This window comes from Mustela nigripes, chromosome 9, assembly GCF_022355385.1.
Source record: "Mustela nigripes isolate SB6536 chromosome 9, MUSNIG.SB6536, whole genome shotgun sequence".
NCBI lineage: Eukaryota > Metazoa > Chordata > Mammalia > Carnivora > Mustelidae > Mustela > Mustela nigripes.
This window is the reverse complement of record NC_081565.1, coordinates 85,907,136-85,923,488: the sequence shown is the minus strand read 5'-3', so window position 1 is coordinate 85,923,488 and position 16,353 is coordinate 85,907,136. Positions and strand designations below refer to the sequence as shown.

General features: G+C 41.5%; 1 protein-coding gene and 1 pseudogene across 1 annotated transcript in view; one reads left to right on the top strand and one right to left on the bottom strand.

The window, feature by feature from the left end:
* CDC37L1 (cell division cycle 37 like 1, HSP90 cochaperone) overlaps window positions 1-9,670 on the bottom strand; it is a 26,341-nt gene extending 16,671 nt beyond the window's left edge. Inside the window, exons 1-3 of the mRNA XM_059411982.1 lie at window positions 9,372-9,670; window positions 4,975-5,256; window positions 2,270-2,363 (exon numbers count right to left, since the gene is read on the bottom strand). Of these exons, the coding sequence (XP_059267965.1) occupies window positions 2,270-2,363; window positions 4,975-5,256; window positions 9,372-9,503 (508 nt within the window). The 5' untranslated portion in view covers window positions 9,504-9,670. The remainder of the gene's footprint in view (window positions 1-2,269; window positions 2,364-4,974; window positions 5,257-9,371) is intronic.
* Window positions 9,671-11,174: 1,504 nt separating this feature from the next.
* Window positions 11,175-14,616, top strand: LOC132024165 (small ribosomal subunit protein eS17-like; annotated as a pseudogene).
* The last annotated feature ends 1,737 nt before the right edge of the window (window positions 14,617-16,353 follow it).

Below are 16,353 nucleotides of genomic sequence, written 5' to 3'. Positions count from 1 at the left end.
ATGCTTCTACAATGAATATACCTGTGGTCTTGCCATGCTTCTACAAGGAATATACCTGTGGTCTTGCCATGCTTCTACAAGTAATATACCTGTGGTCTTGCCATGCTTCTACAAGGAATATACCTGTGGTCTTGCCATGCTTCTACAAGGAATATATCTGTGGTCTTACTATTTGAATTATTCAGTACCATACCACATTTAGTTCTTGACCCAGAAATTCATTTTACAGCAAAAGACATGAAGACAACAGGCTCACGAAATTCAATGGTCTTATAAACATCATTAACCAGAAGCAGGTTTTATGGAATGGTTAAATGTTTTATTGAAGACTTAAATACAGTTACACTGCCAGGTGGGTTACAACACCTTGTTGAGATTGGGTTATTTTCCCCACACAAAATTGTTTCTTATTAAGACATTCAGTTTACAGCAAAAATGAGGGAACTGTTTTGCACCTGCTAGGTTTCCCATGGCTCCAAAGCAACAAGCTTACAGAATGCCGGCTGATGATGACAACCTACATGATGCTATTCCCTAGAGGCAGTGGAACACATAGGTGTAGGAAGCAAGGGCTACAGGTGGGAGGGGCAGGTCACATGATCACAACTAAGACTCTTTAAAGATTTTTTAAAAGTAAACTTTTTTTGGAATGCCTGGGTGGCTCAGTTGGTTGGGCTGCTGCCTTCAGCTCAGGTCATGATCCCAGGGTCCTGGGATCAAATCCCACGTCATGCGCCTTGCTTGGTGTGGAGCCTGCTTCTCTCTCTGCCTCTGCCTGCCACTCTGCTTGCTTGTGTGCGCACGCACTCTCTCTCTGACAAATAAATAAATAAAATCTTTTAAAAATAAAAAAGTAAATTTTGTTCATTTCTTCAGGTTCTATCCTTGAATTAACCTGAATACACAGCCTGCTTCTTTTAAAACAAGAAATATGAGAAAAATAAATCCTTTATGGATAAACTACACAAAAAGGAGGAAAAATCTGAAGTACTATCCACTGTCTTACTAAAACTGAAGGATGAATGAAATTCTAAATACTTGGGGGGGGGGGAACACCATTGGAAGTGTATTTCAAAATGCCACTTAATAAGCTTACTAACATATTACAAATAAAAGCTATGTTTATGAAATTAACATATCACTTGGGCTAAAAAAAAATTACGCCTGAGCCTTAACCCCTAACATTTTCCAGTGGCATTTTGACCCCAGCAGCACCACACTGCTTACTCATCACAACATGTTGTTTCCTGACTCTGCCTTTGCACACGATGCTGCTGTTCCCTTATCTACAGGTAGAACTCCTACGTGTTCTTCATAATCTAGCTAAGATGTTCTCTCTCTCTCTTTTTTAAAAATTTTATTTATTTTTGACAGAGACCACAAACAGGCAGAGAGAGGGGGGAAGCAGGTTCCCCACTGAGCAGTGCACCTGATGCAGGGCTCGATCCAGGACCCTGGGATCATGACCTGAACCAAAGGCAGAGGCTTTAACCCACTGAGCCACCCAGGCGCCCTAGATGTTCTCTCTTATGGAAAGTCTTCACCACATCAACCCTTAGCCCACCATCTTTCCCCCACAGAGAAAACTACTTCTCAATACTTTGTATATGTCTGTCTGTGACTATGTTTATCTGAGTTGCAGTTGAAGGATCTGCAGGAATTATATAGGAACATATCCAAACCCTGAAAATAATGAAGGCTAATCTTATAACCATAAAATAATCAGATGCCATGGAAGCAAAGAGGGAAAATGACAAAAGCAAAGACTAGTTGGGGATGGAAAAAGGCTATGGAGTAAACAAAGACTGTGTCTTAAGATGGCGGCATTATATAACAATAGACTGAATTTTGCTTCTCTTCTCAATTAAGTTTACTGTCAATCTATTTATGACCAAAACCAGTCTGCAGCAAGAGCTGTACGACTGTGCCAAAAGTACCACGAAACTGGAGTTCTGCCACTTATCTTCTTTTTGATCCCCCTTTTATAAATACACTTTTTGTACACATATTTATGATGTCAAACACTTTATTTTTTTTTTTAAGATTTGTTTATTTGACAGAGCACAAGCAAGCAGGAAGGCAGAGGGAGAGGGGGAGAGAATCTCAAGCAGATTCCCTGCTGAGCATGGAGCCCTACCCATGACTCAATCTTACGACCCCAACATCATGACATGAGCTGAAATCAATAGTCGACTCTTACTAAATGAGCCACCCAGGCGCCCTGATAGCAAACACTTTATAAAAGAAGGGAACTAAGCAATGGACTTACCAAAATGTCTGATTTTTTGTTCATATTTCTGCATAAATGATTTTGATTTATCTTCATCTTCTATTTCTTTTCTTTTATCTTGATTAATAAAACTCTAAGAAAAAAATTCTTGCAGTTAAAATCAGATTTTATATTCACCAAATATTCTTTCTCAGATACTGAATGCCTAGCAATGCTTCCTACAGACACTATAAAAAGGTGGTATAGTATTATACTGATATTATATTATCAAATTCATCTGTTAAACTCTTTTAAAAAAATAAAACTTTCTTGTATTAGTTTCATTATTTTTTAAAATGGTACATGTGAAAATTATAGGATTATTTTAGAAATCATACAAAAAAAATCCAAGTGCCAATTAACTTTTTGGTTAAATGGAATTTCCCTACCAAAGTATACAGAAAGATCCTTTACATGCATAATACATATTTTACATTATTCTTTTCCTTTAAATATTTTCAACTCTAGCCTAATCTCTGGAGTTCTCTCTGGAAATAAACTTAGACATTCGAAAGTGTGTAAAATGTATTTATTATAACTTCTTCACTAAGACCTAAAACTAAAATGGACCTTTATCATAAACTTTTCTTAGGAGAGGTCAGTTTGATTCTGAAATCAAGTACAGATTTCTCTTAAGTAGATGCTTATTTTCAGCTAAGAAGCCATAAAGCAAACCAAGATGAAGTTTTTATGTAGCCAGAAAAACTGGCAGGACAGTTTCTCAGAACATTCTGTGATTGCATTTAAACCTTGTGATCATCACTGCCAAAAACAAAAATCACAAACTAGCTCTCTGCCAGTTTATAACTCAAAAGCACACAAGTTTATATATTTCAAAATAGAAACATCTCCTTTATATATCCTGCTATCTAGACCAGCACTGTCCAATAGAAACATAATCGAAGTCACAAATATAAAGTTTTGTATTAGCCACATTAAAAAGCAAAAAGAAACAGATGAAATCGGTAACACATTTATTTAACCCAACACATCCAACATATGATCATTTCAACATGTAAGACAAAAAAATTATTAATGAAATATTTTACTTTTTTTGGTACTAAGTTATCAGAATCTGGTGTGTATTTTACACTTACAGCACATCTCAATTCGGACTAGCCACATTTCAAGCGCTCAATAGTACATGTGACTAGTGGCTATCGAGTTGGACAGCGCAGATCTAGACCAGTCCTCTCAAGTCTCAAGCTCCCAGACAAAATCAATGTACGATTTTGAGCAAATGACTGGAACATAAAGATAATCCTAATTAATTTGTGGTATAAATGTAGGCTAGGTTAGAACCTAAGTTAAAAAAAAAAAAAACACATAAAAATAATTAAAAGCAGACAAATGAAAATATTTCCTTTGTGACCACTGTGTTAAGAGACATTAACTTTATAAAACAAAGAAACACTACTTTGACCATTCCCTCTGGAAGAAAAAAAAAGTTATTTTAAGTAGTTATGGTCTAAAAACGCAAACCAGAAATAAGTGCTAAGAAGACACGCCCCCTTGGAACAATATACATAGATAGTGAATCATTCAGATAAAGAATGATCTTGGTGTGTGTGCGTGCACAGCGCAGAAATAATACAAACTGGCACAGGCACATTAAAAAATCTAGAAAAATACAACTGTTAACAGTGGTTATCTCTGGGAATGAAACTGGAAGTGAAGGAAGACTTTCAATTCTATTTTACATACTTGTTTTTTTTACAGTAAGCAAGCTGTACTCATCATTTTTCTCAATTTAATAAAGCACTGATGGTGCTACTGATGTTGTACATTTAACCTATGTGTATTCCTTGTTGCTGTAGCCGAACGAGGGCTGGTCCAGGGAAAGGAAATTGAAAGCCCCTTAAGAGGATGGGTTGAGAGCAGACGCTAGGACAGAAACAAATAATGTTATGGACCGAGAAGTCTAGAGAGTAATGATGGTTAAAGATAAAGTGAATGTGGACTTAGACGAAGGAGCAATCTCTCCCTGCAGCTTCGAAAATTTAGTACAGATAGAAAGAAGTGCTACTTCACATATTAGTCAAAACGAATTTCACTGCCCAGTTCTTCTTCAGATGCAGCACAAAGGATAAAGCCAACATAATCCAGTGAGAAACTGAAAACTACTCTCAGTAACTACTAAGTTGGCAAAAGTGCTGTAATGTTGGTGATGCGCAATCTGGACTATCACCTGAGGTTTACTAAATACATACTGGTAAGCAAGGGTGTAAGACTCTAATAAGCCCAGTACCTACACATCAGTGTCACGGAACGGACAGCAAGCTGGCAGCAACATCGGAAAGCTCGTTTAACATCTAAGCTTTACCATGTGTCTGGCCCTATCCTGTGGGCTTTTAAGGAGTTAGCTCAGTCTTTATACTCACCCTATGTTGTTGAAGAAAGTGAGGCTTAGAGATGTTAAGTGACTTGCCCAGGGTGACCAAGCCAGCAGCATGTGACAAAGCTGAGTGTGAGTCCAGAGTCCACCCTTACATTCAGCGCGCTATGCTACGGCCACAGATTTATAGTAACGACTACCCACACTGGCACTACCGGGGAGACAGGTCTCTGTAACAAACACTTTCCAAAAACTGTCAAACTGAATACTGTTCACAGGTTCTGTTGCTTTGTTACCAAATATGCACAACTGGTTTGTACAAACACTTCCGTTTTCTCTTCTTTCATTATAATCCCATAAAAAGTCGTACCTTGTTAAAAACGTCCTTGCTAATGGCATCCATGTTCCACAGACACATCCGCTCTCTCTGCACCAGGGCCTCCTCTTTCTGCCGCCATTCTTCTTCACGTTGCCTTAGCTCTGACACTGCTGTTTGTGCTTTGGCATGTTCCTGATCCAGGGACTCGGAGTTATGCAGGGCTAAGCTACCAAGTTTTTGCTGAGCTTCGGCGAGATTCCATTTGCATGCCACAGAGCTCTTCACAAACTCTTTCTGCTTTTGACAAGCCAGTTCAATTCCATGGCTATACATCTGGGTAAAAAACAATATTGGGAGAAATGAAGGCGGCAATGGTATGTTTATGCAGCACAACTCAGTTTTCTTTTAGGCAAGGACCGCTGTACGGTATTTGTGGCACACACGCATTCTGCCTTCTGTGTATGCAGTTATACTTTTATATTACAGGTCTTCTTTCATCAACTAGATGCTAAAAGCTTCTCTGTTAATCTACGCCTCTCTCCTGACAACTAACAGCAGCAAAAAGCCTGATAATTAGCCCAATGTTCTGCCTATAGCTGGTGCTCAAGGAATATTTGATTTATAGCTTCTTAGCCCTGAAACAGCAGAATAATGAGAACAAAAGCTTCAATCTAGCCCATCACCTTAAAACTGAACATGCTGAAAACCAGATCTTTAGAGTTTTGTTCTGGAAGTTCCTCACTGCAAAGAACCTTTTTTTGGAAGTAATTACTTCTTGGTTTCTATTTTCTTTATTATCCCAATCCCTGGTGATCTGAGAAGTTCTTATATGTGGAGTTTCTGTTCACAACTGACTCTGTCAGACAGACATTCTTTAACTTAATCCTAATCAAAATAGGCAAAATTATTAAAAAAAAACAAAACAAAATAAAACAAAACCAAAAACTGGACCATCCTCATGACTGACTCTGTTCCATTCAGAAGCAACAGTAATTAGTTTTAATATTTACTGAACCACTACACTGACAGCACTGTGATGGGTCTTTAACTTCTTATATTCTTCAACTCCATAAAACAAAAGCTGAAGGCACATTCTTTTTTTTTTTTTTTTTTTTAAAGATTTTATTTATTTATTTGTCAGAGGGAGAGCGAGAAAGCAAGCACAGGCAGGCAGAGGCAGAGGGAGAAGCAGGCTTCCCGCTGAGCAAGGAACCCGATGTGGGACTCGATCCCAGGACGCTGGGATCATGACCTGAGCCGAAGGCAGCTGCTTAACCAACTGAGCCACCCAGGCGTCCCTGAAGGCACATTCTTTATGACTTCTCAGCCAAAATGTATCAATTTCAAACTAAGTTTTCGGAACAATTTTACTTTGATTTGTTCCCTAATCTGCGTCACTACTCAAGCCTTTACAATTTCATACCTCAGCTATGGAAATACAGTCTTTCTCATCTGAAGCCATTCTCCACTACACTAGATTTTGAGTAATTTCTCCAAAAAACAAATCTGATAATTCTACACACTCTTAGTGTCCTGGGATAAAGCACAAATTCTGTGGCACGGCATGGTTCATGATCTCGTTTCCATTCTCTCTCTCTCTCGAGTCAGTTCTAGTTACTCTTCAATGTGACAACCCCTCGTCCCCTAACTCCAATCTCCATTCCAGACTCTGGCATCACTTCCACGAAGTTTCCTCCAAGTCCTTCCCTTCGACCCAAGGTTTACATACTCCTTCATGGTGTATTCACAGAATGCTGTGCTTATTTGTTTACTCAACCAGCAGCTTCTCGAGGGGCTAGGATTCCATAAATCTTAGATGCATAAATGATTCTCCACTTCTTGGAACAGACAAGTGGTGGCAAAGAATTCTGAGGCAAGTAGCATGCAAGGCCTCAACTTTTCAGAGGAGTCCTAGATTTATGTTGTGGCAGACGTGGATATTGTTGCTATTCAGGTGACTTACTCGTTTAGCAGGCCTGGAGCCCAGGTACCACAAGGCCCTAACCAACCAAGTAAAATATTTATTTTTATTTTTTGCTCTCTTAGTTAGGATCAAGAATAACTGTAGCCCAACTATGCTAAGAAGAGGCCAGGAAAAAGAGAATAATGAAGCTATAAAATCTGTTTTGTAAGACAAAGATACACTAAGAAAGCAATCTGGACAAATAAAAATACCTTGCATTTTCAAATTATGTGGGAACAAATATTTATGTCTCAAATCAAACAAAGAAATCCTATTTCTAAATTCTAAAAATAATTCATGTTTAAATTCTTCTCCACAGACTACACAGACAACATCTGACCATTTGAGCAAGCTATCCAACATACACTGAGATGATTAGGGGGAAAAAAAAATCACATTTTACCTGTGAACACACCATGGTTTTAGAAGAACATTATACATTATGTATACATTATACATTATGTATACATTATACATTCAAAAAGACACTGCTGGCATTAGGTTTATTAATATAACTTTACATTAAAAATGCTCATACAGGATCTCTAAATTCTGAATTGCTTTTACTTTAACTGGGTATCAGAACTATGCATCACATATGACACTAAGAGATCTAGATTTCCCTTGTCTGGTAAAATTAAACCAGAGCTGTTTTTGACAAAATTATAAAGTATTTATAATTTTAATTAAACATTTGATTTTTTCCAAATATTGCAATCCAGAAACTTAAGTCCTAAAGTCAGCAAGACAAGTAAGTGGGTTATAAACACATGAACTAATTTAAGATTAGTAATCACTTTGCAAATCTTAACACCAAAGGTAGTGTCTGGTATATGGTCTAGTTTCAATTCTGCCACTAACTAGCAACAAGATCTCAGAGAAATCATTTTTAATGAAGATAAGCCTGTTTACTCATAAAATCACTTTCAGCTATATAAGCTTACAATTCCAAGTGCAGCAGTAAAAAGTACTTATTTTTTTTTTAGTTGTTCGTTTGTTTTTTTTTTTTTAAGTAATCTTCACACCCAACATGGGGCTCGAACCCATGACCCCCAGATCAAAAGTCACATGCTCCTCTGACTTAGCCAGCCAGGTTTTATTCAGCTTAGATTTTTTCTAAGTTCAGAGTTTCTCTTAGGTTACTTTTGTGATTCAACCACAACGCGCTGAAATTCCGGAGACCTCTTATTCTCTCCATATGCCTTCAAAACTGACAACAGCAGCTGCTGTTCATTTTTTCCCCTCTGTAACACATTCATTATATGCTCATACAACACATTTTGTATATAAAGATGACACTTGCAATCCATAATTAGGGGGTGACTACTGACCTATCGACTCTCAGTCTGGCCTCCTAAAAAATGTCTTGCACTTTCCCAGAGACTGGCTGGCCGAGGTACAGTCTATGGTTATGAAACAGCATTTTTTTCCATGAAGCCAACTAGCCCGGTGAACTGGGCATAGGACCGATGGCCTTACACTCATTGGCAAACGATTTAAATAACTCATATTCACTAACAGCTAGCAAGATGAGCCTAGAGAAGAACTGTTAATTCAGTTAAGCTCTTAGGGACCCCGTTCTGCAAGAAGCCTAGAAGGCAGAGCGAAACCCCTAACATGTCACTGAACATGTTAGTGTTCAGTCTGTTTTCCTGAAATATACTTCCAGACACACTCAAATTAGGAGAAACACCAGGACAAGGTGATGAGAGTATGTAAGCACTTCCTAAGACAGGACCCAGAAAAATCCTAAATGGTGTGCCGCTTGAGTAAGTTTCAGAGGGAAAGAAGGCTGGACTGAAAACCACAAGGAGCACCAGGAATCGGAGGAGAAAGTCTGAAGGAAAAGGCAAACGTGTGTCTGTATGTTGTCAATGGGAAACGATGTGAAGCAAAACTTAAAATATACCTGGACGGGGAAAATGGTCACGTTAAAGAGACAGATTTACACCAGCACCAAAAGGGAGGCTTACCGAATTGATTCAGGGGCCAGGAGTCCGTGAAATTGGGTCCTACATCTGCCTCAAGTCAGGAGCTCAGTGAATGACTGAAATACAGCCCCCGTTCACCGCTCCTGTTACCCGTGCCCAAGTATCCAAGCCTCCAGCGGAATAACGCGCTCGGAGACAGACACGCACAAGGGGACAAAGGGTCAACGTTAGAGCGCCCGCCGCCCCGAATCTGGGGGCTGTCAGGAGTGGGGTGAAGGCGGGGGAGGGGGAGGACCGTCTTCCAAGGATGGGAAGGCACTAGCCAAGGTGAAAAGGTGTGCGCGGAGGTGGAGGCTGGGAAGACCTCTATGGCCAGACCCGCTCAGAAGCCCTCGGAAGATGCTACAATAGCCGTGGAACGGCATCAAGCTCGGGACACGCGGGACTGAGATGGGAGCGCAGAGCCGGGCACAGGCAGGGTCGCAGAGACGGGGGACTCCGGGGGCCTGGCGACACCTCCCCATCCCCCTCGCCAAACGCGGGACCCCTCTCACCTGCGCGCCGCCGCCCGGCAGCTGCGGGCAGCGGGGAGAACTGGGGGACACGTCCAAGTCACTCTCTTCCTCAGCCTCACCCTCGGCCCGAGGGAGGCTCCAAGGTCCCGGCGGCGGCCACGGCTGCTCCATGTCCGGCGGCCCCCAGCCCTAGGACCGCCACTGCCAACGGACTTGGCGTGAGTGGAAGCTGCTGCGCGGAGCCAGCCGCCCCAGCCGGCCGGGGCCGTTACCCAGAATCCCTCTGCTGGCCGCGACGCCGACGCACACCCCGCGCTCGCCTGGGCCGCGGACAGCGGAAGAAGACGGACTCGCTCGGTAGCGTCATTTCCGGTCTGGTGGGCGGGGCCGCGGAGGCAAGTCTGGGCGCCCGGCGGCTGCGGCTGGGGCTGGCGTTTGTCTGAAGGGTTTGAGCGCTGCCCGTTGACCCTTCAGGGCACTGCGAGTCACTTAGGCGCAAGTCCTCGTTGCAGGGCCAAGTTTTCTCCCGCTTCGAGTTCCAAGCTACAGGAGTTGGCGAAAGTCGGCCGGGAGGAGGGCGCGGGAGATGAAGGACCCGAGGAGCGCGGCTCGGGAATGCTGGCGAGGGTCGGGGGGGTCACGGTCCAGGCCCGGGCAGCCCGCGTCCCACGCACCCCTAGTCCTGACGGCGTGCGCTTTCGTTGAGCCCTTTGTTGAGGAGAAACACCCAGCGTGCCCAAGGTCACACGTTTAAGGTGAAGACGTGCGATCAGCCCGGGGGGCTCACCTCCCACCGTGTGTGTTCCCCAGTACCACGCTGCTGCCTGCTCCTCATCCCAGAGACCCGAATACAAACGAGGCGCCATTTTCCCAGCCTCGTAGACGGACAAACGTGGAGGTTTGTCAAGACACAGTGTTGACAAGATGTGAGGAAAGTGCTGTTAAAGGGAATTGGATTGGTGTCCCCTTTTCTTTTCTTTTCTTTTTTAAAGATTTTATTTATTTATTTGACAGAGATCACAAGTAGGCAGAGAGGCAGGCAGAGAGAGAGAGAGGAGGAAGCAGGCTCCCTGCTGAGCAGAGAGCCCGATGCGGGACTCGATCCCAGGACCCTGAGATCATGACCTGAGCCGAAGGCAGCGGCTTAACCCACTGAGCCACCCAGGCGCCCCTGGTGTCACCTTTTTGGAGGGGTGATTTGACAGTTTCCGTGGTTTAAGGGCTTCGATTCAGCAATTTCGCTACCAGGAAATTATCCAACGGTTTTGTAACAATATCCAATGACTTCCCTACAAAGATGTTTATTGCAGCAGTTTGCAGCCAAAAAAAAAAAAAAAAAAAACCAAAAAAAAAAAAAAAACCAGGGAACTAATTGCCCATCAGTAAAGGAACTTAAATTATGGCATATTAATACGATAGTCTTTAAAAAGAGTAGTTATGTATGTGCGGATAGAGAAAATCTCCAGAATGTTTTAAAAAATTACAAAATTAGATATATTTGTGTGTATATCTATCTATGGCTATCAGAGTGAATGATCCGATCTGTGTAAAAATACGTGCATGTGTATAGAAAATCCCTGGAGAGAGAGCAAGCATTCGTAATGATGGGAGATCGCGCGAGGAGGAGAGTTTCTGAGTTTCTTTGCTTTCCATTTTTAGTTTTCGTGCATTATACGGTTTTAATATTTTTCAGTGAAGTAACTAATAATTAGTTAAAATGACAGTTGAGGAGCACTGTGCCTAAACCTTTGGGATTAGGGAACGCCACACGAGTTAAAACAGAAAGGGTTGGAAGAAAAGGAAAACACTTTTTTCCCTCTTTTTTTCCCATGAAGGCACAAAATGCTTTGCGCAGTGCCTGGCTTGAAGTAAGCTCTGTATAAATGTTAAGTATTGTTTCATTGTTTTTTCTCCTACTTGTCTCACTACTTCCCCTCAGGCTCTTTGGCAGGCTTCTCCCCTTCTAACAGACCTCTAATTTTAGAATTCCTCAAATTTTGGCCAGTGGGGAGGACCTTATCTGTTCTTGTGGCTTTAAAGAACATCTGTGTATTGACAGCTTCCTAATTGAAATCCAAGCCTTGACCTAAAGTACTTCAGACTCATTTGTCTACCTGCTGAGCTGACATCTCTCCCTCTCTCTCTCTCTCTTTAAAAGTAGGCTCTGCACCCAATGTGGAGTCCAATGTCCACGCCCCGACATCTCTCTTTGAATACATATTTTAAATTTAACATTTGAAAAAGCCCCTCTTGATTCCACTCCTTCCCCAAACTTTTCCTGTCTTCTCCATATCAATAAATGGCCCCACCACCAATCCCAAAAGAGGTCAGTCTTAATTTATCCTCCTCCTCCCTCTCCTATGTCTGAACCCAAGCAAATTTTGTTGTAGTTGTTGTTTTAAGATTTTATTTATTTATTTGACAGAACGAGAGAGCACAAGCAGGCGGAGCAGCAGAGAGAGAGGAGGAAGCAGGCTCCCTACCAAGCAGGAAGCCCGATGCGGGGCTAATCCTAGGACCCTGGGATCATGACCTGAGCTGATGGCACACACTCAACCATCTGAGCCACCCAGGCACCTCCAAATTTTGTTATTTTCACTCTCGAATAACGTCTCGAATCTATTTCTTGTCAGTTGTAGTGCTTCCTCCCAGCCCAGGACATCATTATCTTCCTTGGGACTACAATGTCTCTGTTCCATTTTTGCTCATAACTCTTCACACAGTTACCAAGGAGACTTAAAAATCTATGTATATAAATCAGATCACGCCACACCCCTGGTCTGTCAATTAAATGCTTCTAATACAAATAACAGGAACCCCAGCTAATAGAAACTTGAACTATAAGGAAAGTTATTTTTAGCAAATTCAGGATCAGTGTTAACAAAAAAGGTTCAGTGTTCTCAGGATTGGTTTAGCAATTTGTTGATGTCGTCAAGGACTCAAGTTCTTTCTATCCTTTCCACCATCCTAAGTCTGTTGACTTTCATCTTCAGGCTTGTTGTGGCTGCAGGATGGCTGCCATAGCTCCGGATATCACAGCAAAACAGGACAACAGCTAAAGCAAGAAGAGAGGAGGTAAACAGCTATATTTACTTGTGGCTCTACTATCAGAAATAAAAATGTTTCTCAGAACCTTCCAGTGATTTCCCCTTATATCTCATTGTCCAGAATTGGCTTAAATAAATTATGATTCACTCCCTGAAGTAAGACGCATTGCCACCCAAGCAAAACTGGAGCTCCAGTAGCAAGGAAGGAAAGCTTATGGCTATTAGATAAGCAATAACTTTGTTTGCTCTAACTCTGAGTTCCTATACTGTCCGATGCCAGCCACCTCTTCAGTGTCATCTCTTAACTTCTTCTACCCCCTGCCCAGGTCTCTCTTAGTATGTTCACTTGCCTCCTTTTAATTTCTCAAACAAATGAATTTCCTCCCTGACTCCTGGCCTTCTGCATTCTGTTGCTCCCTTCACTGGGATATCATCTGTCTAGTACTTTAAAAGTCCTGCTAGTGGTCATGCTTTTCTTGTTAGATTGTAGATCAGATGTCATCCCCTTAAGCTTCTCTGTCCACTGGGTCTAAATTAGGTTCTTATTCCTTCTCCAACCTATAAATTTCTTTCTCAACCCCAAAACTGGATTCCTTCCTAGTATTTATCATACTGTAACTATCTTATGTCCACTTATTATCTTCCCCTCCTAGGATGGAAAGCCCACAATGGCATAGACTGTCTTTTTGTTCACCCTTGTACCTTGATTGTCTAAAACAGTATCTAGCACACAGTAGGTGTTCAATAAATATGTACTGAATTTATGAATAAGGAATGAATGAATGAGTGGAAACAAGGATAAAAGGAAACGTGTGGTAATAATGTAAAGACAGAAGACTATCCTGGCCAGCCTGGGCTGCATTTGTACCAAAACCATGAAGAAGGTAGCCCGCGTCATCACGGAGAAGTACTACACTCACCTGGGCCATGACTTCCACACCAGCATGAGCGTGTGCAAGGAGCTCAGCAGGATCACAGGCTCTATCACACACCTGATGAAGCAGATTCAGGGGGGGCCCTGGGGACAGGAATCTCCATCAAGCTGCAGGAGGAGGAGAGAGAAAGGAGGGATAATTACACACCCAAGATCTCAGCCCTGGATCAGGAGATCTTGACACTAAGGAAATGTTGAAACTCTTGGACTTTGGCAGCCCGTCCAACCTGCAGGTCACTCAGGCTGCACTTGGGATGAATTTCAAAACGCCACGTGGAGCCATTCAAATCTTTCTGCTGTGCTGTAATATCTTCAATAAACCTCGGACAACAATCTTAAAAAGGTGAAAAAGGAATGGAAAGAGGTATATTTTGGTAGGAGAATAAAGGGTGGATATAATGACATCATCTTAGCCATTGCTGACTTTGGGGCCTAAATCCTTCACTCGAGTTCAGTGGATACTTTTTACAAGTCTTGGAACTCAATCAGACTCTTACACTTTCTTATATTGAATCATAAATATAATTCCTTGGAAACTGCTTTGGGTCATAATTATCCTACTGCTCCCATGGTCATGGGACTAGTCCGCTGACACTCAAAGGAGCAAATTAGTTTTTTCTGAGTAGAAATTACTTTAAAACAAAAGGATATGGACTATGTAGTCCAGAATGCCCAAGGGTAGTCCTTGTGGAAGGGTCTGTGTAGTATTAAGTAGGTATTGAGCCTACAAAAGCCAGTGAATCAAAGTGGAAGCCAGAGTAACATATGAGTCTGACTCATAAACTCTAATAAAGTTTGTGAAATAGATCCCATGTGTGAGTCCAGATCCCACATGACTCCAAGATTGTTAAAAGCTGTTCAGTTGCAATTTAATTCCTTCCTTGGATGCTTTCCTCATACTTGGGGAAAACTCTGGAGAAGTATGTACACTTACAGAAATACTCAGCTTGCCAGCTCCTGTGTTGGATATGCACGTAGAGGCCACTCTTCTAATACACTGCTTCTTTCTTCCTTAAGTGGCTCTCCCTCTGAATCACTTGGAAAGTGTTATGTATCCCAATAATTTTCTTAATCTGCATTTGAAGTAAGTAGATCCACCACGTGTTCTCTTAAAGTGTCTATAAGAATTCAACTGAAGGGCATTTCATAGTGATACCAGTAAGAGTCCTCTTGTTGGACTATTGTAGGACAGGAGGAGGTTCACGTAAGGATACTTTGGATGTAAGGATTGGTTTTCTTAGTTGAGTATATGTTAAACATTTTAAAATTGTTATGACTATTTTATACACGAAAGTATAGAATTATAATAAACACCATATATCCATCCCCCAGATCATAATGATGAAGATTTTGCTACATTTGCCTTATCCATTCTTTTTATTAATTTGCTGTAGTATTTGAAAACAAAATCTTAGACCTTAGATCATTTTACTACTACATACTTTAATACGTAAACATGTTTAAACAGTGTTAATATTTACCTTGCATAAACGTAAGGACATTATCATACCTATCAAAATTAACTGATTCCCTTATCACAGTCAAATTTCCCAATAATCTCAAATATTCTCTTTAAGTTGGTTTGTTTGAATCAAGGTCCCAGTAATGGCTGCATATTACATCCGGTTGTTCGATTTCTGAAGTATTATTTAATATTTCCCCTGATCCTTCCCTTCTTTTTTTTTTTCCCCCTTTAACAACATTGACTTGTTGCAGACTACCTGAGTCAGTTGTTCTATAGAATGTCCCACATTCCAGTATGTCTGTTTCCTTCCTTGTGGTGTCACGGATATGTTTCTCTCTCCTCCACCTTTCCTTTAAGTGGAGTTAGCCCTAGAGCAACACTGTTCAATAGAAAATTCTGTGAAGTTGGAAATACTCTACCTGCCTAGCCAGTATTGTAGCCACTAGCCACATGTGGCTATTAAACACTTTAAATGTGACTGGTGTGAGTGAGGAACTGAATTTCCAATTTTATTTAGTCTTAGTTAATTTTTTTAAAAGATTTTATTTATTTATTTGACAGAGATCACAGTAGGCAGAGAGGCAGGCAGAGGGGGTGGGGAAGCAGGCTCCCCACCGAGCAGAGAGCCGGATGCGGGGCTTGATCGCAGGACTCTGAGATCATGACCTCCCGAAGGCAGAGGCTCAACCCACTGAGCCACCCAGGCGCCCCTAATCTTAGTTAATTTTAAATGTAAATAGCTATATGCAGCTGTCTTGTTATTGCAGCTCAAGTGGCTTCATTAGAGTCAACCTCACCTTTTTGGCATAAGTGTTTCATAGGTCCTTTCTGTGAATCACATAGGGATATAGGATGCCACCTTTAGTAATGTTAAGATTAATCAGTGGGTTCATTAAGTTTTTAAAAATATAAGTTTCATTTTTTAAAAAAGATTTTATTTATTTATTTGACAGAGATCACAAATAGGCAGAGAGGCAGGCAGAGAGAGAGGAGGAAGCAGGCTCCCTGCCGAGCAGAGAGCCCGATGTGGGACTTGATCCCACGACTCTGGGATCATCACCTGTGCTGAAGGCAGGGGCTTTAACCAACTGAGCCACTCAGGCACCGCTAAACTTCATTTTTATGCAGTTTATGAGAATCAAGGAAAGAGTCCAGCATTGTTTACTGAGCTTTTTTATACTTTCATAGTGAGAGTGAGAAAGGTGAACTTTTCTGTATATCAAACTGTGAGAAAACCAAACTGTTAAAAGAACATTTCAGAGAAAGATTTAGGAGAAGGCCGATATAAAACAATTATTTCTTGGGTCTCAAGGCTAGGCTTGTGCTTTTTTATTTTATTTTATTTTATTTATTTATTATTATTTTTTTAAGATTTTATTTATTTGACAGAGAGAGAGAGATCACAAGTAGGCAGAGAGGCAGGCAGAGAGAGAGAAGGGAGGAAGCAGGCTTCCCACGGAGCAGAGAGCCCAACACAGGGCTCGATCCCAAGACCCTGGAATCATGGCCTGAGCTAAAGGCAGAGGCTTTAACCCACTGAGCCACCCAGGCACCCCCCCCCCTTTTTTTTTTAAA